The following is a 25,339-nucleotide window of genomic DNA, read 5'->3' as shown; positions in this document are numbered from 1 at the left end:
CACAAGCAACCTCTCTCCCAGCTCCCGAGTCAGCCTGAGGTCACCTGACTCTTGTGGTAGTCTGTGCAGAGGTCTTACGGTACCAGGTAATGCTGGAACACCATTGGTAGATATTGTATGTTTCCTATTGGTCAAGCTGTATGGTAGCTCCGCCCTGCAAGGCGGGGTATAAGAGCCCGTGCCGCCCCAGCAGCCTTAATTCTGTACCTGAGCTGCTGGGGGAAACATCTAGCTTATTAAAGCCTTCAGTTGGACTACAACCTCGCCTTAGTGGTCATTGATCGTGCATCAATTTAATAAGCTAGATTTAAAAGGGTGGAGATCCGAATCAAGCCGGAGTGTCTGCAATTCAGCCCCCCACGCGGCGAACTCAGCGGCAATCTTCAAGCACTGGCTGGCGTGTTTTAAAGGATATCTCGGAACGGCCGAAAACACACCCACGGGAGAACAGAAAATGCAAGTCCTGCACTCGAGGGTGAACCCGGAAATTTACACCCTCATCGAGGACGCGGAAGACCTCAATGCAGCAATAGAGCTGCTAAAAGGACATTATATTCGCCCGGTAAACCAGGTCTACATCCAACATCTGCTAGCAACGAAGTGACAAGTCCCTGGGGAATTGCTGGAAGAATTCTACCGTGCGCAGTTGGTGTTGGGGAGAAACTGCAGCAGCCCGCAAGTTTCGGCGAGCGACCACACAGAACTCTTGATCCGGGACGCTTTCGTGGCAGGTATGTTGTCCCCCCAAATCCGCCAGCGATTGCTGGAAAAAGACACCCTAGGCCTCCAGAAACGCCCACGCTTACATTCCCGACCGTGCGGCAGCCCCCTGGGCAGCGGGGAACCCCTCCGCAGCCGACCCCGAGACATCCCCCATCCCCCCCACAAGCTTGTGCTGCAAAGCGGCCTGGCAACCCCGGGGGGCCCCGCTGCTACTTTTGCGGGCAGGCCAAGCACCCCCGGCAGCGCTGCCCGACCCGCGCATCCACCTGCCACCACAAACCTCTCCACGGTCTCCGTGTGGCCAGCGGGCGCCGCCATCTTCCTCCTCCAGGGCCCCGTGCGGCCCCCGGGCGCCGCCATTTTATCTCGTGGATGCCACGTTCGATGGACAGGCGCCGCCATTTTGTGCACCCCCAGTCATGTGCGACCAATGGGAGCCGCCATCTTGGATGGACTCCCAGGACCCCAGCTCGGCTGACCGCACACCGCCCGAAGAGAACACTCAACTGCTGAGATTAGCCTCGGTGACCCTGGATCAGTCCCGGCCTCGAACACTCTCAACTGCTACAACAACAGTACTCATCAACGGGCACGAGACATCCTGCTTAATCGACTCTGGGAGCACGGAGAGCTGGGTGTGCACACGGTAAGGCGCTGTTCTCTCCTCATCCACCCCGTTAATCAAAAAATCTCCCTGGCCTCCGGTTCCCACTCAGTAGAGATAAAGGGGTTTTGTGTAGCAAACCTCACAGTCCAGGGAAGGGACTTTAAAAATTATTGGCTCTACGTCCTTCCCCACCTCTGCGCAGCCACACTCAATAGGTTTAGACTTCCAGTGTAATTTCCAAAGTTTAACTTTCAAATTCGGCGGCCCGATACCCCCCTTCACTGAAGCGGCCTCGCGACCCTCAAGGTCGATCCGCTGTCCCTGTTTGTGAACCTCACCCCGGATTACAAACCCGTCGCCACCAGGAGCATATGGTACAGTGCCCAGGATCGGATCTTTATTAGGTCAGAGATCCAAAGGCTACTGAGGGAAGGAGTCATTGAAGCCAGCAACAGTCCCTGGAGAGCTCAAGTAGTGGTGGGAAAGACCGGGGAGAAGCATAGGATGGTCATCGACTGCAGTCAGACCATCAACAGGTTTACGCAGCAGGACGTGTACCCTCTCCCCCGCATATCCGAAACAGGATCACGCATTACAAAGTCTTCTGCACGGTGGATCTTAAGTCCACCTACCACCAGCTCCCCATCCACACTAGTGACCGCAAATACACTGCCTTCGAGGCAGACGGGCGTCTCTATCACTTCTTAAAGGTTCCCTTCGGTGTCACCAACGGGGTCTCGGTCTTCCAGCGCGAGATGGACCGAATGGTTGACCGGTACGGTTTACGGGCAACATTCCCGTATCTCGATAATGTCACCATCTGCGGCCACGACCAGCAGGACCACGACTCCAACCTCCGAAAATTTCTCCAGACAGCAAAGATCCTTAACCTTGCATACAACAAGGATAAATGCATGTTAGCACCGACCGCCTAGCCATCCTCGGCTACGTCGTGCAAAATGAAGTTATAGGCCCCGACCCTGAACGCACGCGCCCCCTTATGGAGTTCCCCCCCCCCTCACTGCTCCAAGGCCCTGAAGTGCTGCCTAGGGTTTTTCTCTTACTATGCCCAGTGGGTCCCCAACTATGCGGACAAAGCCCGTCCCCTGATCCAATCCACAGCTTTTCCCCTGACGATAGAGGCCCGCCAGGCCTTCAGCCGCATCAAAGTAGACATTGCAAAGGCCACGATACACGCCATCGACGAGTTCCTCCCCTTCCAGGTCGAGAGCGACGCATCTGACGTAGCTCTGGCGGCCACCCTTAACCCGTGGCCTTCATCTCACGTACCCTCCATGCTTCCGAAATCAGCCACTCCTCAGTCGAAAAGTAGGCCCAGGCCTTAGTAGAAGCTGTGCGACATTGGAGGCATTACCTGGCCGGCAGGAGATTCACTCTCCTCACTGACTGTCGGTTGCTTTCATGTTCGATAATGCACAGCGGGGCAAGATAAAAAACGATAAGAACTTGCGGTGGAGGATCGAACTCTCCACCTACAACTACGATATCTGTATTGTCCCGGGAAGCTAAACGAGCCTCCTGATGCCCTGTCCCGCACAAGTGGACCGCCTCCGAGCCCTCCACGAGGACCTCTGCCACCCGGGGGTCACTCGCATTTTCCACTGTATCAAGACCCGCAACCTGCCCTACTCCATCGAGGAGGTCAGGACAGCCACCAGAGACTGCCGAATCTGCGCCGAGTGCAAACCGCACTTCTACCGACCAGAGAAAGCGCACTTGATAAAGGCTTCCCGTCCCTTTGAATGCCTCAGCATGGACTTCAAAGGTCCCCTCCCCTCCACCGACCGCAACACGTACTTCCTGAACGTGATTGACGAGTACTCCCGGTTCCCATTCGCCATCCCCTGCCCCGACAAGACCGCAACCACTGTCATCAAGGCCCTCCATAGCATCTTTGCACTGTTCGGCTTCCCCGCTTACATACATAGTGATAGGGGGTCCTCTTTTATGAGCGATGAACTGCGTCAATTCCTGTTCACCTGAGGAAGGAGCAGCGCTCCGACAGCTAGTGACATCGAAACAAACCTGTTGGACTTTAGCCTGGTGTTGTAAGACTTCTTACTGTTCAGCAAGGGCATCGCCTCGAGCAGGACAACCAGTTACAACCCCCGGGGTAATGGACAGGTAGAGAGGGAGAACGGAACGGTCTGGAAGGCTGTCCTACTGGCCCTACGGTCCAGGAATCTCCCAGTCACCCGCTGGCAGGAAGTCCTCCCGGATGCCCTCCACTCCATCCGGTCACTGCTTTGTACCACGACCAACCAAACACCTCACGAACGTCTCCTTGTCTTCCCCAGGAAGTCCTCCTCTGGGACCTCGCTCCCAAACTGGCTGGCATCGCCCGGACCCATCCTGCTCCGAAAACACGTGCGGGCGCACAAGTCAGGCCCGTTGGTCGAGAGGGTCCATCTTCGCCACGCTAACCCCCTATGTGGCGTACCCCGATGGCCGACAAGATACGGTCTCCCTATGAGATCTGCCACCCGCCGGAGCCCCACGCACACCCCAGCCACCAGTCCCACCCTCCCTCCCACCCGTGCATCTTACAGGAGGATCGGTCCTTCCGCCGGCCCCGTCTAGGCCCCCCCACCCACCGACGCACCCCGCAGACGCTCCCTTTCCAGGTCAAACGTTTTCCCCACCAGTGCCGTCTAGGGGTGTTGAAGCTGCCACAGAGATCGAGGCCATGCTCCCGGAGTCACAGGCACCCGAGCCTCCACCGGAGCAACCACCGAAGCTTCGACGATCACAGAGGACGACCAGGGCCCCCGATCGACTGATTGCTTCATTTTAAAGTGTATAGTTAATTATGAATCATAAATTGTAAATAGTAAATAGAATTGTAAATAGTTACAAAACGCTGTACGGAGGTATTACAGTACCTCCATAACTATAATTTCTCCCACGTTACCATGTTGTAAAATCAGGCACCACCCCCGCCGGACCCTTTTTGAACAGGGGGTGAATGTGGTAGTCTGTGCAGAGGTATTACAGTACCTGGTAATGCTGGAACACCATTGGTAGATATTGTATGTTTCCTATTGGTCAAGCTGTATGGTAGCTCCGTCCTCCAAGGCGGGGTATAAGAGCTCGTGCCGCCCCAGCAGCCTTCATTCTGTACCTGAGCTGCTGGGGGAAACATCTAGCTTATTAAAGCCTTCAGTTGGACTACAACCTCGCTTTAGTGGTCATTGATCGTGCATCAACTCTATCATTCACTTATATATTAATGAGGCTCCTCGTGGTCAGTCGGTGAAGTACAACACAACTATGCTATCACTACAGACGGGCACCGGTAGTCCTAGTAAACGTGTACACTCGCAACTGGGACAACGTGGAGTTTATAAAAAAATGACCATGCCGGAAATCCCCGACATAGACATACACTGACTGATGATGGGGGGCAGACGTCAACTGTGTACAGCACCCACAGACAGACAGGTCAAACCCCAAAACAGGGAAGACCTCTAATATGGCGAAAGAACTTGGCACATTTGTGGAGCAGAAGGGAGCAGTGGACCCATGACAGTTCACCCACCCAGGAGAGAAGGCGTTCTTCTCCCAGGTACATAACGTATACACACGGATTTACTTCTTTGTAGCGAGGAAATCGGTGCTTCCAGGGCTAGTAAGAATGAATACTCCTCAATCGTGATCTCCAACCACACCCCACATTGCATGGACGTGAGGTTGGCGCCGCGCCAGCCGGTGCCGAAGGGACTGCGCGAGTTAGCTCATGCGCAGAACTGCCGGCATATTTTGGCGCATGCGCAGGAAGAATGGCACAGACCCGCCCGCAGATCGGTGACCCCCGATCGCGGGCCAGGCCACCATGGGGGCCCCGCCCTGGTGTCGGATCCCCCCGCGTCCCCCCCCGCCCCCCCACCCCCCACCCCCCCCCGAGGACCGCACCGGCCAACCTACCTGCCAGGTCCCGCCGTGTGGGGCCATGGCTAATCCACGCTGGCGTGACTGGCAAAAAAGGGCAGCTGCTTGGCCCATCGGGGCCTGGAGAATTGCTGGGGGGGGGGCCTGATGCCAAAGGCCCCCGACAGGTGTGGCGTGATCCCCAACCCAGCCCGAAAACCGGCGCCGGAGAATACAGCAGCTGGCGTCGGAGCGGCGGGGCGGGATTCACTCCGCCCCCCCAGGGATTCTCCGACCAGGCGGGGGGGTCGGAGAATCCCGCCCCAGATGCCTGCTGAACGTGATAATGACCCCACTCCAGGAGAGAACATCAGAGGTGATCATCTCCCTGGACACAGAAAAGGCCTTCGCCAGAGTCGAATGGGAGTACCTCATTGAGGAATGGAGCGGTTCGGGCTTGCAGTGGGATTCACTGCCTGGGTGAAACTCCTGTACAGCGCTTCCACAGTGATGTATGGACAAATACAACAAGCTCTAAGTACTTCCAGCTGCACAGAGGCAAAAGGCAGGGATGCCTGCTGTCCCCGCAATCTGTTTACTCCAGCAATTGAACTATCAGCGATTGTGCTCAAGGCGGCAAAGAATTGGAAGGGGATCCAGTGAGGGGACTGAGAGCACAGAGTCTCGCTCAATGCGGGTGGCTTGCTCTTCTACATCTCGGACCCACAAAGCAGCATGGAAGCTCTTGAAAGAGTTTGGAACCTTCTCAGGCTATAAACTCAACCTGGGCAAAAAGTGAAGGACTTCCCGGTGAATCCGCAAGGGGGAGGTGCAGAGCTGGAGGGAATGGCATTTAAATAGGCCTAACACAAATTCCGCTAGCTGGCGATCCAAATTGCTCACAACTGGACAGGGATCCACAAATGGAACCTGGCCAACCTGATGACGGAAATAAAAAGGGACCTGCAGAGGTGGGACATAACTCCCACTTTCCCTGGCGGGGAGAGTGCAGACAATCCAGATGAACGTACTGCCCAGGTTCTCTTCCTGTTCAGATCCATTCCGATCAAATCCCAAGGACACTTTCAAAAGGTGGAGACAGGGTGGGGGGGGGCGGCGGAACACTGACAGTTAGGGACTTCTACACAGTCAACAGACTGACAACACTAGAGGAACTGACAGAGAAGTTCCAACTGACCGGGGGAAACGAGTTAAGATATATGCGGGTCAAAAACGTCTTACGTAGGGAAACAAAGACATACTCACAACCACCACAACAATTGCTATTAGAGGGCCTACTGGACGCAGATACCCTAGGGAGGGGAATATGCGGCGACAACTGGGAAAGGCACGCACACCATTGGACGAGGCGAGCGATAAATGGGAGGAAGACCTAGGGTTTGAAATAGGGTGGAGACTCTGTTGTGAAGCACTGCACAGGGTCAACTCAACCTCCACATACGCGAGGCTAAGCCTAATGCAGCTGAAAGTGGTACACAGAGCACACTTAACCAGAACCCGAATGAGCAGGTTCTCTCCGGAGGTGGAGGACAAATGTGAATGATGCAAAGGAGTCCGGCCAACCACGCCCACATGATCTGGACATGCCCTCGACTTGTCGGGTTCAGTACACTCTTCTTCGAGGCAATGTCCAAGGTGGTGGGGATGAGGGTGGAGCCGTACCTGAGAGTGGCGTCTTCAGGGGGAACAAAACATCCAGATCTCTTCATGGGGAGGGGGACCGACGCCCTTGCCTTTGCCTCCCTGATCGCCCGCCGGAGAATCCTGCCTGGCTGGCGATCAGCAGCACCGCCCAAAGCTGCGGGCTGGCTGTCCGACCTGTCGGAATTTCTCCAAATGGAGAAAATTAACTTTGCCATCCGGGGGTCGGAAAAGGCATCCACAAAACGTGGGAGACATTCACCAATTTGTTCCAAGACCTGTTGCTAGCCAATAAGCCAGAGGGAGGGAAGAGGGAGCCACAGAAGAATCACAGACACAAAAGAAAATAAATGGGGGGAGGAGGAGAGGGGGGAGCAGGAGGGAAAAAAGAGGCATAGAACCCAACCATTCTCAACACACAGCAACATATACCGTGCCACCCCAACAGGAATAGGTTGGAAGACAGACAAATGAAGAAGGCACGCCAGGTGACAAGAAGGGGAGGGGGATCAGGAAGAAAGGGAAGCAGGGGATCTAGCTAAAACTAAGCACCTGCTGATAAACAAGAAATTATAACCAATGTATATAATGAACGATAAAAGATGCATATATTTTCTGTGTATGTTCACATTCATATTTGCGCTGTATAAAAAGAAAAACCCTTAATAAAAACATTTGTTTAAAAGTGGTGAATATTACATTCTTGAAACCACAGAAAATATGACAAAATTGATCCACAGGAACGTCATCATGGGCTATAGACAAAAACGAGGGACGGGATCGGTGGGATCCTCCGCTTCACAAGCAGTGCACTCACGCTGCAGATTTTCCAGCTGCGTGGGGGTGGCTACAATGGGATACCCCATTGGTTGGCTACTGGGACGGAGGACCACGCTACCAGCGGAGGTACGCCGCACCAGAAAGTCCCGCCCAAGTTTTTACTTTTTCTCCAGAGAGACTGAGTGTTTATCTCTAAAACCACAGGTGCCACAGGAAAAGCATTGAATTGAAGGCCGGGATTGAAGCAAAGGTACTAAGGAACATACCATGGGAAGCAAAGAATCTTATCCTTTGACATTTATCCTTATTACTTTTCACCCTTTTCCTTCCCTTCTGTGTTTGTCTGTCTTGTGTGGGTGGCTGGAGAGTACATCAGTTAAGAGGGGTCAGGTGCTAAAGGACATTTAGCCAACTGTATTCACTGCATATTTCATATCTGTCCCAATTATAAATAAACAGTAATTGTGCTTAAACTTACACACCTAGTGACTGTAATTATTGGACAGCCAAGGGCCAAAGATTTGAGATATTTTTATAAGAATTATTGGTTAATTCACTTATGCTGTGATCCGGGACAGTGGGGCTGGAATTTGATCGCACAGTTGTCCAGGGTGTTGTAACATTTGTGAGGCGTTGTACAGGTGAATATTCACATTGATCATTTTATAGAAATTCAGCAATTCAACCATCAGAACCTGAACCAAACTTTCTTCACGATCACTACAGTTGCTCAGTTTCCAAGTTGGCTTCAGACTTACCATACTTGGCATACTTCTGGAGGCACTTTCTCCATCCAATTGCTTTACCGCCAGCATGCCCTGTTCTTCAGATTCTGGCTTTGTTGTCTCTGGAGAAGGAAGCTGCAATGGGAAGCAGTAAATGATGAGGCTCAAATTCAGGTAAAAGTCTTTGCACATACCTCTGGTGCTGATTCTGGAAATCTCACTCACTGTTGTCTCCTGAAATTGTGCTTTTTTGGTCAAAATTAAACAGGAGGAACTGTCACTCTCTGGTTGCTGGGTCACCAACTACCCACCAATATCCTAATATCCTACCCTAATACTCTTTCTCCGAGTCTTTCTGTGACATCAATAACCATAGAGTTAATTTTGTGAGACCCAATCCTTTTAAAGTTATCTCAGCCTATTCACTGTTATACCACTTGCTGTGGGTGAATAGTTATCGGTGTCCCTGGTTGTTTAAACATATTTTGTTCATTCTACGGAGGTGATAGTGTGGTGGAGTGGGCAGCATCCCTGCCTCTGAACCATGAAGCTCTGGGTATGAGTTTCACTCCAGGATTTGATGTCCAAAGAAGGTGCATTCATCAAGTGGTCAAAGAGTTTGATTATCAGCATAATAAATCCTTCTAAAACAACCACAGCAGATGATAAGAATGGGAGAGACTCCTGGTCAGCCATGTTTGATGGGGAACGGTGTCTCTCAACCTACAACCTTCTGGCTTCAGGCAAACAACCTGCTTCGGGATGAACAAACCATGAGAAATACACATATCCATGTATTTCACATGTCTCATGTGTCGCTTGACACGGGGAGCCTTCTAAATCTCATCACATTCCTGTCTTGCCATAACTCTGTTTCTCCACACTTTCTGTACATCCTAACCAGGTGAGCACTAAATAATCGATCTCTATTCGTTGCAAGTCTTATTTCCAGTTCCAAAGGAAACAATATTTACACAGAAACAGCGAGTAATTATGGGCTTAAGAAGACTTTTAGATGAAGGAAAGTTCAGGGGCTAGATTCTCTGATCCCCAATGCCAAAATAGCGACGGGGCGGAGAATCCCCAATGACGCTGAAATCGGGGACGGCGCCGCTTTCGCGATGCTCCGCCCCTGAAAAGCAGCATACTTGGAGAATACGCCGTGCGCCGTATCCATGGCCTCTGTACGTTGGCTGAGGCCCGCCTCACAATGCACCGTCCCCGACTGGCCGAGTTCCTGACGGCGTGTGTCGCGTGTGGTCTCACCCGTCGGAAACTCAGTGTGGCGGCTGCGGAATCAGTCCAGCGCCACCACAGTCAGGGGAGGACCACTTCCAATCCCTTAGACTCAAATTGCTTCACTTTCACTCTAGGTTTCCAGTTGGCTGTGGACTTACATCACTTTCAGGGCTTGGTGCCGCGGCTGTGGTTTCCAGGTCTTGTTCTTGGCTCTTTGCAGATCCATCAGGCATACCAGGCACGGACTCCAGGTTGGCGGTATCATCGACTTCTTGTGGTGCCTCAGTCACCCCAAGCATTCTATTGGAAAATCGATGTATCACATTCTAAAGAAAAGCAAGAATTGTGAAAAATAATGGTGGTGTTGCAGATGTACAAATCAATATAAATGTCACCAGTCCCAGAGGACCATAGGCTGCTCTCGTCTTTGACAGCTGACTGGTGGTGATTTCACCTGAGGGTCACCACACCACAGGTACATGGCAAGGCTGAGAAGGCAGGGCCTTCATGAATAACCTCAGCCAGTACAGAAACTCAACCCGCGCTGTTGGTATCGCTCTGCATCACGAACCAGCCGTCCAGCCAACTGAGCTAACCAACCCCACATTTACAAATTCAAAAGCTGACACTGATGATCCTGTTAAACTGATGGCCTCTGTTATGTATGAGCTTGTCCACTTTCTGTATTTTATGGAGAGGAACAAAAAAAACGAATAAACCGACTTGGAAATGACAGCAAGGTTGAGAGGCAGGCTTAAGGGAGCCAGCAGCCCAAACCCAAGTGAGACACATCAAAAGGTTTAGGGGCTTGGAATTTGAAGATAGGTGGGAATTGAATTGGTAAGACTGTTCCTTTTTAAATTTCAGTAGATATTTTAAGTTTATTGACAAGTCAAGAATACAAAAGAATCAATTTAAATGAGAGATAATTGCGCAGTTACATCTTGTTGAGACCATGTTGTTCCATAGCAAAGGCCTTTTGGGAATAGCCAGATTAATAGCAGTAAGAGAGACCAGTATGGATATTAAAACAATTAGCTGAGAAAACTGATAATGTATTAGTCCCAACCTTCCAAAACTCTATTGGTTCAGGATTTGGAAAGCTGCCAATGTGACTCTATTATTTGAGAAAAAAGATCAGAAATTATAGAGCTACAAATGACTGATGACCTGGACCAATATGAGTTGATCAGAGAGACCAGTGTGGATTTGAAAAGAGTAAATCCCATCTAACAAACAGGCTACCTTTTCGAAAAATGCATCTGCTGCGTTAGATAGGAGAGTGCCTGTCATGCCTCTGGATGTTATTTATATGCAAGTTCAGAAGGCATTTGACAATGCTTCATGTAAGAGATTGTTAACAATAATACAAACGCATGAAAATGGAAGCAACCTATTGGTTTGGATAGAGAATTCCATTACAAATTATGGAGTAAGAAAAATGGATAAGTGCTCAAACTGGCAGGATGTGACTAATGGTGTTGCTCAGGGATCGTACTGGGGCTTTAGCTTTTCAATAAGTTAAGTAATGTCTTGAAGGAACAAATCATGGGCGGGATTCTCCATTTCTGAGACTAAGGGCTGGATTCTCCGTTTCTGAGGCTAGTGGCGGGATTCTCTGACCGCCGACGCCGAGATCGGGTTCGGCGATCGGCCGGAGAATCCATTTTTACGGCAGAATCGGGGGCGGTGCTGTTTTGCCGATGCTCCACCCCCTCAAAAACGGCGTTCTCGAGGAGCACGCCGCACACCTTCGGGGCGGCCCCAGGACGTCACCTGAAGCCCTCCCACGATGCGCCGCCCTCAATGGGCCGACTTCCCTACGGCGTCGGTCATGTGTCCTCTCAATTTTCGTAAACCTGGCGCGGCGGCTGTGGACTGTGTCCAGTGCCGGGAGTGGCTCGGGTCGGAGGATGACACTGACTTCCCGTCACACCCTCCAACATCCCAGACATTATCACTGTGGTTGGGCACATTCGTGAAGAGGTTCCTGGGACACTACCTGGTGCGCGCCAAATATCTCATCCGGTTCAGCAGGTGGAGGTAGGAGCACCCGAGGGGGCGGGCGGTCCGAGGGCAGGCCAGCCCAGGGAACCAACTTCCATCCAGACGGGTCCCGGGCTTCTGGGACATCCAGTCCCAGCCACAGTGCAGGTGCAGTCAGAGAGCTGTCAAGAGGGGATGACGGCAAGCAACCAACACCTGCAGGTGCAGGTGGACGTGTCTACCACATGCAGGAGCAGGGTGTGGTGCCGGCCATATTTGCCGCCCAGGTCAACACCACGGTTTCGGCCATGGATCAGCATGCCCAAGGCTTGGGGCATTCTGTGCAGGCGGTGGTCGAGGCCCAGGACATGGTTACCGCCTCACAGGCAGTCAAGTGCCAGAGCCACCTGGACATTGCAGCGGCGCTCCTGAGCGTGGCCCAGTCGCAGCAGGTCATGGCTGGGAACATCAGCAGCATTGTCCAGGCACTGGCCGATGTGGCGCAGACACAGAGGGAGGTGGCCCAGTCCCAGAGGGAGATGGCGCAGTCACTGGCTTATGTGGCACAAACCCAGCAGGTGGTGCCACAGTCGCAGCATGATGTGGCACAATCCCAGAAGGAGATGGTCCACTCCCTGTGCTCCATGGCCGCGTACGTGCGGACCCTGGTTAAGACAAGAGTGGGCCTCCAGGACTGGCAGCGCCAGGTGGTGGGGGAGCTTTGGGATAGCTCCGCTCGCACCCCTGTCCCCTGGAGTAGCCCGAGGGCCATCAATCTCCACAAACAGGGACCAGTGTACCGGCACTTGGAGGTGGGCTCTCCCAGGCTCTCGGGTACACCTGGGTGCTTGACCCTTGGGCAGGGTAGTACCCAGGCATGCCCGATGCCACCTTGGACCCTGGAGGTGCTACCTGAGCATCCTGGCACTGCCAGCCTGGCATACTGACACTGCATGTCACTGCCAGCCTGGCATACTGGCACTGCCTGTCACTGCCAGGGTACCAAGGTGGCACTGCCAGTATGTCAGGATGGCACTGCCAAGGTGCCCGGGTGGTATTTTGCCCACATCAGGAATTGGGCCTGGGAGTTTCCTGCCCTTATGAGGTGGGGTGAGGGTTACTCCAGGACCCGCTTATAGGTTGGTGCGTTTGGAGGCCGCAGCGGGGGGTCTAGCAAGCCTGACAAACAGAGCTCATTAGTGCAGGAAACGGGACAAGGCATTCCTCGCCAAGGCCCCAAAATGATACCGAGTCCCATTCAATAGCGCAGTCTTTGTCGGCCATGCGAACACCGGCAAACACCCAACCAAACGCTGTCGATATGGGACTCTTTTTCATTTCTGTTAAATCGCGCCCTATATTTCCAAGATGGCTGATGCCTCAAAGTTAGGTGGCACAGTAAATAGCGTGGATGGGAATAGAAAGATGCAAATAAACATTGATAGCTAAGTGACTGAGCAAGACTATGGTAGAATGTGAGGTCCTCCACTTCGGACCGAGGAAAGATAGATCACAACACCTTCTAAAGTGTGATAAGCTGGGAACTGTGAGCAAAGAGACTTAGGGTTCCAAGTGCAAAAAGAGTGAAGAAGGTGAATGAAGTGTGACCATTTATCTCCAATGAGGTGGAAGTTACAAAACATCTGTGCAGATCTTTTGTTAGATCCAAACTGGAGCATTGCAATCAGTTCTGGGCAGTGCAACTCAAAGGATATATCTGTCTTGGAGAGATTTCAGCTAGAGTCACGTGAATGATACTGAGTTAAACAGATGAATCATGAGGTCAGGTTGCGTACAATCATGAGGTCAGGTTTGCATTCTGCTGAACAGTGAAGATTAAGAGGTGATCTAATTGAGGTGTTTGCAGATGATTGAAGGATCTGATGGGGTAGATAGGGAGAAATGATTTCCACTGGTGAGAGTGTCTAGAACAAGGAAGCAGAACATTAACATTAGGGCTATGCAATTCGAGGGTGATGTCAGGAGCAATTATTCACACTAAGGTTGTGGGAATCTGGAACTCTCTCAACCCTCCCATCCTCCAACCCCAAAGAAAGCTGTTGAGATTGGGAGCCAATTGAACTGCGGGACTTCCTGCAAAGCCCACATCCAATGAATAAATGACAAAAAAAGGAACATTTAAAAACTGAGTTCAATAAATTATTGTTGTGCAATTGGTAATAAGGAATTATGGAACAAAGGTGCGTTACTGGAGCTCAGAATCAGGTCAATCATGATCCAAAGCAGCGGTGAAATAGGCTCGAGGGGCTGAATGATCTATTCCTGTTCCCATATTCCCATCTAATTAGCTTTGTGTATCGAGTTAATTTCTCTCTCTGTCTCTTCCTTCTCTTCCCATTCCCAACCCACGAGCCTCTCTCCTTCATTCCGATTATCTCAGGACAGTTGTCTATGTCGCACCCCTACCCAAATTAACTTGCTGACAGACTCTCCGTAGATTCTCTTATTCGGCTGGGTTGGTCGAACACCCTCGAAACCTGGCAGCATGGACAAGAGTCTCCCAAACCTAGGCGGAGAAACCAACACAGCTAGACACCTTGTGGGAAATATGCAAAGCAAAACCACTTACCCACATCCTGAGAACTTGGGTCTACATTGGCAACAGCCAAAAAACAGGCACTTGGTTTAGTTGAACATTACCTGGACAATCATTTAACAGCACCTTTACAATCTATCAGCACAGTTCAGTTTCACTGCACACCAACAGAAGGCTACGTACCAGGAATTTAGTAAAGGGCTTGTGCAAAGAAACAACTGAGGCAATATTCATTGGGCTGAAGTAATAGGCGCCATGAGCGTCCTCTTGAATTAAATCAGTCGTGTTAGCGAAGGGCGAGATCTGGAAGAGCAAAAATCATCAGTCACAGATTTAGATTAACATTCATATCTACCCATCCTCATGTGCACCTTCTTCTGCTGAGGGAGCTCAATCCCAGACTTTACCATCATTTTAAACTCTGGACCACACTGCCCTCTGATCTAGAAAGTAATGTAGGTGCAAATAACTGCATACTTCCCCTACTCCCATGTTTTATACTTTATAATGGCTCATGAATAAAAGTTGACTGAAAATTCAACATATTTTCATCTGTTGCTGGATGATAATGCACAATTGCTCAAGAGAAAAAAATCCCAAACAGAACTTAACTCTGGAGTTGTAGCTAAGGTTATTACTTGGGATTGCAATGCAATCATGTACTAATGGTACGACCTGGCTTACTGTAGTCATCTGACCTCTGCCATGAGGCACAGGTTGGGGGACAGTCATATTAAATTCAATTGCAATAAATAAATTGTGATAGAAGTACTGTTGTCTTTGAGCTCATTGCAGTTAGCAACTGTAAGGAACAGGAAAGTATGGGGCTTCTGTGTTTCCGAATTTTATGTTGCATTTTCTTCAGGTCGCATTCCCGCTCTGCGGGAGTTACTGAACCACAGCTTATGCCATGACTTTACTACAGGGCAGGGTGAAGAGACAGGTCCCCAAGTCTACCTCAGCATGAACTGGGATTGAACTCTGCACCATTAGCATTAATCTGAACCACACTAGCCATCTAGCTAAATGGGTTAACAGGCACTCTCCAACCCCCCACCACTGATGTTCCAGTCCTAGATTTTTGCTACTGCAACTCCTCTGCGGTGCTGAAACTATTATTCTCCTATATCAAAACAGGTACTTCGATATCAAAACAAGTATAGAATCATTACAGTGCAGAAGGAGACCATTTGGCCCATCGAGCCTGCACCCGCCCTTGGAAAGAACAATAATAAATATTTACTAATATAGAACAAAGCTCATACATATTAAACTAATTCTGCAACAGTTCTCACAGGTCACATATAGGAGAGGTTTAAGGGTTGGTGTTAAACAAATATTACTCTAATTGTGGGATAGGATGAGAAATCAAAAGGGTCAGGTAGTCTGGCGGTGGGATGGGGATACAAAGACTGAATAGGATTAGCTGTGAAACTTTATGGAAAGTTGTTAACAAAGTGGTAGCCCCAGTTTCTCAGAGAGAACAATGGACAAAAGAAGGATGATTTGCAAATGCATAGAAGGTAAAAGCATAGGAACAGCAACTGATGTGGCGACATAGTAAGTTAACCCACACATGTATTAACTAGATGGCGGGAGATCATGTTGGCACAATGGCATGGCATGGTATATTGGGGACTTATTTAGGTGTGAGCAGTCAGGATAACAGGCATGGTATTAACATGATGGGCACCACTTGGGGACTTATTTAGGCTAGTGTGAGCAGTCAGGATGACAGGCTTGTGGCACTCGATGCATGTGTACTATTTGCGTAATCAAGGTCACGGACACTGAAGGTAATATGCTGTAACAATGATTTGGGAAGGAATATTTAACATAATCTCAGTACTGCCTAGTCTTCAAACTTGTTTTATGGGTAAACATGGACAATGATTCGATAAATCCAGAACCCTTAGTTAAAGTCATCTGTACTGCAGATGATAGAGGTTTTATTCTGATTAGTACTGAAAATCATTTATATTGAAAATATACCAGAAAACCTTTTATTGACAATATTATTAGAATGTGCAAACGGTTTGCCTGTTGCAATTTTACATCAAAAATAAAACCCAGTAATATTAAATTGATTAACAGCAAAACATCACTGATCAGCTGGCCGTCCCAGGAGCTTCTTTATAAAAAATATATTTCTAGATATACATTATGTATATATATGTGTGTATATATTAGGTTGCTTTTTGATCTTTGGAGGTACAGAGTTTGTCCATTTAACATTTCAGGGAGAGAAGGATGTGTTTGACACACTTCAGTTGATGAGTTGGCGATGAGCCTGCCCACAAACACATTGTGTTTTTCTTTCTAACTTCACTTAAAATAAAACTTGCTCTCATCCATTTCACACAACACATTGCTCACTTCATATCTGTTGTATCAAACCATTGACCAGTTTACAGATAGTTGCAGATGGGGAGGCCATTCAGCCCCACTTAATTTGTCTTTCCAGGATCTCATTGTAGCATCTTGAATGATTCTAGAGTTTTTGTCTTATTTGCTCCATCTGAGAATCTACCCCAAGCTGCCTGTAGAAGTTGCCGATTATTAATGCTAATTTTGATGTAAACCCTGGTCCTGCCTAAATCCAGAAAGGTTCAACGTACCCCCAGGTCATCATTAAATTGTTTATATTTAGTTAATTTACGATCTCTACAAGGCCATCTGTTCTATTTGGCTACACATGGAGAATTGGCTGCAAACTTACAATTGGTAATACACTTATTGAGCTTCTGCGAGTGGCAGGCCTGGGCGATGCTGCTAACCTCTGGTCTGTGGTGCCTCTCACCGATGGCATGTCAACAAGCTGGCCAATTAAATCCTAGAAGGGCAAGAGCCAAGATGTGGGTCAAAAATACAGAGGAATCATTCTGCATGCATTACAACTACCCTCAGGTTTCTTTCAGAGAGTAACTTCACACAATATTAGTACTCTTTTTTTGTGTGTGAAAATTCTCAGCCGACAAATTGCTCTTTGCTGGACCCTTTCAACCAAATCGCTCACAAAAGAGGCATTTTAGAATCATCTTACTTTGCACATGAGTAAGGGGTACCCCACATGTGACCTTCCTTTGTTCAGTATTTGACTGTGCGTCTGAGATCAGTATGCTGTGTGTGATTAGTTAAACCTGGGTGTGGTTACGTTGAAAAAGAAACTGAACTGTAAGTAAGCTGCAGGAAGGAAGACATTTTCAAACATTCAATAAAAATTCTCCTTCACCCGGAGTGTATCATCTCTACATACCTCTGATGTATGAAACAATAGCAACATTCAATAGATCTCTGATTAGATCATGGCTTTCACTTGGAAACCAGGACAAGATATAGAATTAGTGACAATGGGTCCAGAGACAAAATAAGTTATTTGCTGTTCGGGAGCAGCTGTATTTAGAAATTCTGAATTATGAAATGACTCTAAGTTTTCAAAATTGAGGAATGTTTTCCCACGTGTGGAGGAGTGAGTTAATGGGAGGATCTGGAAATGAGGATCTCATAACGAGGGTTTGGTACGAGGAGATGTTTTATTGTACCGAATAGGAAATCTGAATCATTGGTTAACACGGGGGTGTCATTTGCTTTGTGCACATATTAAAAGAAAGAGTTACATTTATCCAACACCTTTCACAACTTCAGAATGTCTCAAATTTCTTTATAGTCAATGAAGCCATTTTGAAGTGTCGTCACTACAATAACGAAATGTTCAACAGCAAAATGCCACAAACACCAAAGTATAAAAGACTAGGCATTCAGTTTTAATGATGTTGGTAGAATGATAAATATTGCCCCAGACACTGGGGAGAACTCCCCGCTCTTCTTCAATACAATGCTGTGGGACCTTTTCTGTCCACCTGAGAGGGCAGATGGTTCTTTGTTTTAACATCTTTTCTGGAACCTCTGACATTAAAGCACGTTACGTTCTGGTGCTTGGCTGATTGGAATAAATGTACTGAAGGATGTTGAGTTCTTAGACTAGTTAAAGTTTTATTATTTGACAATTGCATCATTAAGATAACTATAAGAATATTATCAAAAAACTACTAACTATAATAAATTAACTACGAGCTACTAAAAATTATGACTACCCACTAAGAAGACTCTCCATCAACTGCCTAAGGTAACAGTATCACGTGGTTGTACTCTACTGCTGGTCGGAGGTCTTGTCTGTCACTATATACATAACTGGTTATGCATCTCATCACACAGCACTCCTTCGGCACTGCACAGGAATGTCAGCCCAGATTTTTCACTCTGGAATGGGGCTTGAACAAATTTGACAGCAACAGTGTTGCCACTGAGCCATAGCTGACATATGTAATGTACATAAATGCACACCAACACATTAGCTATAGAAGGCTTGGCTTATTTGTTGCCATTCTTAGCACCAGAATGAAGAGAATTCCAGGATTCCCACATCCTCTCTCTTCCCTATATCATCAAAATCAGCATAGACCAAAAACAATAATAATGATCTTTATTATTGTCACAAGTAGGCTTACATTAACACTGCAATGAAGTTACTGTGAAAATCCCCTAGTTGCCACACTCCGGCACCTGTTCAGTGCCTTAGTTACAAAGATCAAAGCTTCCATTCCATTCCTTGCCTGTACTGTGACAGCCAAACCCTAGTCAGAGTGAGAAGCGAGGAAATGCTTGCAACCTGTGGTCCATGTGGTAGCGTGGTCCCTTTAAGGGGGCAGGCTCCATGGACCATGTGACTGGCTTGGGACCAACCAAACAGGAACTCAAGAACCCCAGCCAATGGGAGTTTGCGCGGAGCGCTGGGAGCAGGACCCCAGGCAGTGTAGACCATGGAGCTGAAGTGTCAAAACCTGTTGTTTAGAGTCCTATGCCTGTTATCTAACTGACTTTACCTTTCAATAATAAAACCTTTTGTTGATGTTATAACATCAGGAATAATAATCTTTATTAATGTCGCAAGTAAGCTTACATTAACATTGCAATGAAGTTACTGTGAAATCCCCTAGTCACCACACTCCGGCGGCTGTTCGGGCACACTGAGGGAAAATTCAGAATTTGCAATTCGGACTAGCACGTCTTTCGGGACTTGTGGGAGGAAACCGGAGCACCCGGAGGAAAACCACGCAAAATCGGGGAGAACGTGCAGACTCCACACAGACAGTGACCCAAGCTGGGAATTGAACCTGGGACCCTGGCGCTGTGAAGCTACAGTGCTAACCACTATGCTGCGGTGCGCAGCTTTATCCTCCAAAATGGGGGATAGTTCGGAACACCCTTCGCCTTTGCCTCGAGGACCCTTTCTGAAGCAGAATGAAACTACACCCAGATTGAGAAGGAGGAATTAGCAGTTATATTTGTTGCAAAGAAATACCACCAGTAATATGTATGGCCAGCGGTTCGACATAGTGACTGACTACAAGCCATTACTGGGCCTGTTAAGGAAGATAAGCCCATACTGCCTTAGTAAAGGTGCAACGCTGGGCTCTTTTGTTGGCGGCTTACAACTATGTTTTTTAGCACCGGTCTGTGACGCAAATTGCTAACGCTGGTGCATTAAGTTGCCTGCCCCTACCAAAGAGCATTCTGCCACCACTGGTACCCGAGATCATTCTAGCCCTAAACCTCCTAGTCACCCTGCCAGTGCCCATGAGGTACATCCACAGCGGGATCCAAAGAGACTCTATTCTTTCAATGGTCAAACGAATGTTAGCACTGCTGCTTCACGACACTGAGGACCCGGGTTTGATGCCAGCCTCGTGTCACTGTCCGTGTGGAGTTTGCACATTCTCCCTGTGTCTGTGTGAGTTTCACCCTCACAACCCAAAAAGATGTACATGGTAGGTGGATTGGCCACGCCAAATTGCCCTTAATGGGGAAAAAAAAGAATTGGGCACTTGGAATTTTTTTTTAATTAAAAAAGGTCAAAAGAATAACAGAGTCTGGCTGCCGTTACGAGAATTCTGAATAGCTGAGACCCAACGTCACTCATCAGGATGAGTTGATGTGAAGACAGCGTGATTCTCTGATCACGGGTGGTCGTTCTGCCTCAGGCCAGGAGGCCCCTCCTTCAAGTGCAACAAGGGCAGACAAAGATGAAAATATTGGCACACTGTTAGGTCTGGTGGCCAGGCACAGACAAAGCCATTGAAGAACTAGTACAACAGTGATAGCCTTGCCAAATGCAGCAATCTTTGCCACCTTCCGCTACCTTTCATCCCTGGAATGGCCAAGGTCCACATTGATTATGGAGGCCAGGTGGCCAATATGTGTTTGGTGCTGGTAGATGCCCACAAGATGTGGCTATCAGTTCAAGAGATGGGGATCACTACATCGGTAACCACAGTAGATGCCTTGCGCCAAGCGTTTGCCATTCATGAGCTTCACATTTGCCTTGACCCTAAGGATCCAAACCGAAACATCATGAGGGAGCATTACCCCATACCAAAACGAGAAGAGTTGACCAGTGAGATGGCTCATGCCAAATTCTTTACGAAGCTCGATGCCTCCAAGAGTTTTTGGCAAATACAGCTGGACGCGTCCAGTCGCAAGCTGTGCACGTTCAACACCCCGTTTGGGCGCTACTGCTACAACCGCATGCCTTTTGGCATCATATCTGACTCCGAAGTATTTAATCGCATCATGGAACAGATGATGGAGGGCATCGAGGGGGTGCGAGTGTACGTTGACGATGTCATTATCTGGTCCACAACACCCCAGGAACACATCGCTCGCCTCAAGCAGATATTCCAAAGAATCCATGAACATGGTCTTCAGCTCAACAGGGCCAAGTGCTCATTTGGTTAATTGGAGATCAAATTCCTAGGTGACCACATCTCGCAGCAGGGTGTACGGCCAGACGCCGGCAAGGTCTCTGCGATCAACACCATGAAGACCCCAGAGGACAAAAAGGCGGTCCTCCGCTTGCTCGGAATGGTCAACTTCCTCAGGAAATTCATTCCCAATATGGCATTCCACACCACGGCCCTCCGCCATCTCGTCAAAAAGTCGACGGAATTCCAGTGGCTGCCCACACATGAAGAGGAATGGCACGAGCTGAAAGCAAAACTCAGGACAGCCCCGGTCCTAGCGTTCTTCGACCCAACCAAGGAAACCAAGATATCAACTGATGCAAGCCAGGACAGCATTGGGGCGGTGCTCCTTCAGCGAGATGACTCCTCGACCTGGACTGCAGTGGCGTATGCCTCCAGGGCCATGATGCCCACTGAGCAACGATACGCTCAGACTGAGAAGGAGTGGCTGGTCCTTCCAACAGGGATAGTCAAGTTCCACAACTATGTTTATGGCCTGCCAAAATTCACGGTAGAGACGGACCACAGGCCTCTAGTCCACATAATCCAGAAGGATTTAAACGACATGACACCTCGGTTACAGCGTATTCTTCTGAAGCTACGCAGCTACGACTTCGAACTGGTCTACACACCAGGTAAAGAACTGATCGTTGCAGATGTCCTGTCCAGGTCCATTACCACACCGCACAAACAAAGTGACTTAATCTGCCACATAGAAGCCCAAGTGCAGTTGTGTGCCTCAAACCTTCCGGCCTCCGACGAACGGGTGGTCCAAATTCGTGAGGAGACAGCCAAGGATCCTCTGTTGCAGCGCGTAATGCAGCACCTCAGCAATGGCTGGCAGAAGGGACAATGTCCCCAGTTCTATAACGGAAAAGACGACCTGACGGTGGTGGAGGGAATCCTTCTGAAACTCGACAGGATTGTAATTCCTCAGAGCAGGCGTGCTATGGTGCTGGGCCAACTCCAGAGAGTCACCTTGGGGTCGAGAAATGCCGACGCAGAGCTCGGGAGGCGGTCTATTGGCCGGGCACCAGCCAGGACATCGCCGACACAGTTGTCAATTGCCCTACCTGTCAGAAGTTACAGCCAGCTCAACCCGAAGAAACGTTGCAGCAGCACAAGATCGTGACCTCTCCGTGGTCCAAAGTAGGTGTAGACCTTTTTCACACCAAGGGGCGTGACTACGTCCTCCTGGTCAACTACTTCTCTAGTTACCCAGAAGTAGTGAAACTGTCCGACCTCACGTCAAAGGCGGTAATCAAAGCCTGCAAAGAAACGTTCGCCAGGCATGGGATACCGCACACGATAATGAGCGACAACGGTCCTTGCTTTTACAGCCAGGAATGGTCTGACTTTGCACAGTCCCACAACTTCCGTCACATTACCTCCAGTCCCCATTAGCCGCAGTCAAATGGGAAGGCCGAAAAAGAGGTCCACATTGTAAAGCGGCTGCTGTGCAAAGCTGCCGATTCAGGCTCCGATTTTAACCTAGTGAAGCTGGCATACAGGGCGACCCCACTGTCCACTGGATTGTCTCCAGCCCAGATGCTCATGAATCGCACTCTGAGGACCACAGTTCCAGCCATCCACGCTCCCGACCTTGACCACCTCATGGTCCTACAAAAAATGCAGCAGTCACGGGCCCAACAGACGCCCATGCCACGGACCTGCCCAAGCTGGCCCATCTGATCATGTTCGCGTAGAGTTGCCTGTGGGCGGCTGGTCAGCCACAGCTGTTGTGCTCAAATAAGTGTCCCCAAGATCATTCCTTGTCCGTATGGCTGATGGCTCCCTGCTACGGCGCAACAGACGGGCACTGCGGAGAGTTCCACGCCCGCTACCTGACCGGTGTGCCCCGCCACCTACGATGCCTTCTCCGGGCGTACCCGACCACGAGGCCACCGATCTACCGGCAATCCTGCCGGTCCATGCGCCCACCGCGATGCCAGCGATCCCACCTCTCCAAGCGCAGGCGGCTCCTAATCCACCTCTGCGGCGATCAACAAGAATTCATCATCCACCACAAAGACTAAATCTACAGATTGAGCTTTTGTACATTTTTGTTACTTCACCAATTGGACCTCTGTAAATATCATTTCGTTTGCCATGTATCTGCAGTATCGCAACCTTCCTATGTATATACGTTCATTTAGACATCTTTCTGTATATAGTCAGGCGCATATATATATATATATATTTATAAGCATCCACACCTTAGTATTTATTTTGAAAAAAAAAAGGGGAGGGAGATGTCACAATATCCACTCATGTATATAATGAGATGCAGACAGGCAGTGATTGACACACAGGATGACCAATAAGCAGACAGCACAGTGCAGCCAATCACCAGACAATACACCACCACTATAAAGCCAGAGGGCACTAGGTTTCCCGTTCTCTCTGGACCCAGCCACTGAGACAGTCAGAGTCCACGAGCTAGCACAGTGCAAACACCGTGCGGTAGCTAGTAAGTCTGGTCAGGCTAATACAAGGTCTCCAGTCAGTTCAGTTTAGTGTCGACCCACAGTTAAATATGTAGGTTAGTTCTATCGTTCAATAAGTTTATTTTGCATCAGTGCCAAGGTTGAAAGCGAGATTGCAACAGCAGACAAATTGGCTGAGAGCAAATCAACTGCGAACAGCCAACTGGTAACTGAAGACATAATCCCCACTTTGGTGCAATTGGCTCCAGAGAAGCATGATGATTTAACCTATGCCCACAGAATAGTTCCTGCAGCGAATTCCCAAGTACTCTAGTCCAGTCCATCAAAAAACTTGCAGCAATAATAGATGGATACATTTTCATGCAGTTCTACAACAACAGCCAAAGCATGTATCATTATATCAGATGAGGATGAGCCACTAATTGAGACTAAAACATTAGACCATAAGACATAGGAGCAGAATTAGGCCACTCGGCCCATCGAGTCTTCTCCACCATTCAATCATGGCTGATATTTTCTCATCCCCATTCTCCTGCCTACTCCCCATAACCCCTAATCCCCTTATTAGTCAAGAACCTATCTATCTCTGTCTTAAAGACACTCAGTGATTTGGCCTCCACAGCCTTCTGCGGTAAAGAGTTCCACAGATTCACCACCCTCTGGCTGAAGAAATTCCTCCTCATCTCAGTTTTAAAGGATCGTCCCTTTCATCTGAGATGGTGTCCTCTGGTTCTAATTTTTCCTACAAGTGGAAACATCCTCTCCACATCCACTCTATACAGGCCTCGCAGTATCCTGTAAGTTTCAATAAGATCCCCCCCTCATTCTTCCAAACTCCAACGAGTACAGACCCAGATTCCTCAATCGTTCCTCATACGTCAAGTTCTTCATTCCAGGGATCATTCTAGTGAATCTCCTCTGGACCCTTTCCAAGGCCAGCACATCCTTTCTTAGATACGGGGCCCAAAACTGCTCACAATACTCCAAATGGGGTCTGACCAGAGCCTTACACACCCTCAGAAGTCATCCCTGGTCTTGTATTCTAGCCTTCTTGACATGAATGCTAACATTGCATTTGTCGTCTTAACTGCCGACTGAACCTGCACATTAACTTTGAGAGAATTGTGAACAAGACTCCCAAGTCCCTTTTGTACTTCTGATTTCCTCAGCATTTCCCCATTTAGAAAATAGTCTATGCCTAAATTCCTCCTTCCAAAGTGCATAACCTCACACTTTTCCACATTGTATTTCATTTGCCACTTCATTGCCCATTCTGCTAGCTTGTCCAAATCCTTCTGCAGTCCCCTTGCTTCCTCAATACTACCTGTCCCTCTGCAGATCTTTGTATCATCTGCAAACTTAGCAACAGTGCCTTCAGTTCCTTCTTCCAGATCATTTATGTAGATTGAAAAGCTGTGGTCCCAGCACAAACCCCTGAGGCACACCACTAGTCACCGGCTGCCGTACTGAAAAAGACCCCTTTATCCCCACTCTCTGCCTTCTGCCAGTCAGCCATGCCAGGATCTTACCCTTAACACCATGGGCTTTTAACTTATTTAACAGTCTCCTATGCAGCACCATGCCAAAGGCCTTCTGGAAATCTAAATAAATCAAGTCCACTGGTTCTCCTTTGTCTAACTTTCTTGTTACCTCCTCAAAGAACTCTAACAGATTTGTCAGACATGACCTCCCTTTGACAAAGCCATGCTGACTCAGTCCTATTTTACCATGCAGTTCCAAGTGCTTTGCAGTCTCATCTTTAATAACAGACTCTAAAATCTTACCAATGACCGAAGTCAGGCTAACCGGCTTATAATTTCCCGTCTTCTGCCTCCCTTACTTCTTAAACAGCGGTGTTACATTAGCCACTTTCCAGTCTTCTTGGACTCTCCCTGCCTCCAGTGATTCCTGAAAGATCATCATCA

General features: G+C 48.9%; 1 protein-coding gene across 4 annotated transcripts in view; it reads right to left on the bottom strand.

The window, feature by feature from the left end:
- LOC140394997 (uncharacterized) overlaps positions 1-25,339 on the bottom strand; it is a 403,426-nt gene that overhangs the window by 298,106 nt on the left and 79,981 nt on the right. For all 4 annotated transcript variants that reach the window (XM_072482288.1, XM_072482301.1, XM_072482311.1 and 1 more), the window contains 4 exons: positions 16,887-17,000; positions 14,351-14,470; positions 9,783-9,950; positions 8,419-8,520 (listed from right to left, as the gene is read on the bottom strand). In XM_072482288.1, coding sequence (XP_072338389.1) covers positions 8,419-8,520; positions 9,783-9,950; positions 14,351-14,470; positions 16,887-17,000 — 504 coding nt within the window. The remainder of the gene's footprint in view (positions 1-8,418; positions 8,521-9,782; positions 9,951-14,350; positions 14,471-16,886; positions 17,001-25,339) is intronic.

Source organism: Scyliorhinus torazame, chromosome 2 (genome assembly GCF_047496885.1).
Source record: "Scyliorhinus torazame isolate Kashiwa2021f chromosome 2, sScyTor2.1, whole genome shotgun sequence".
Classification (NCBI taxonomy): Eukaryota; Metazoa; Chordata; class Chondrichthyes; order Carcharhiniformes; family Scyliorhinidae; genus Scyliorhinus; species Scyliorhinus torazame.
Note: the sequence above shows the minus strand (reverse complement) of the source record. Positions and strands in the feature narration are given on the sequence as shown.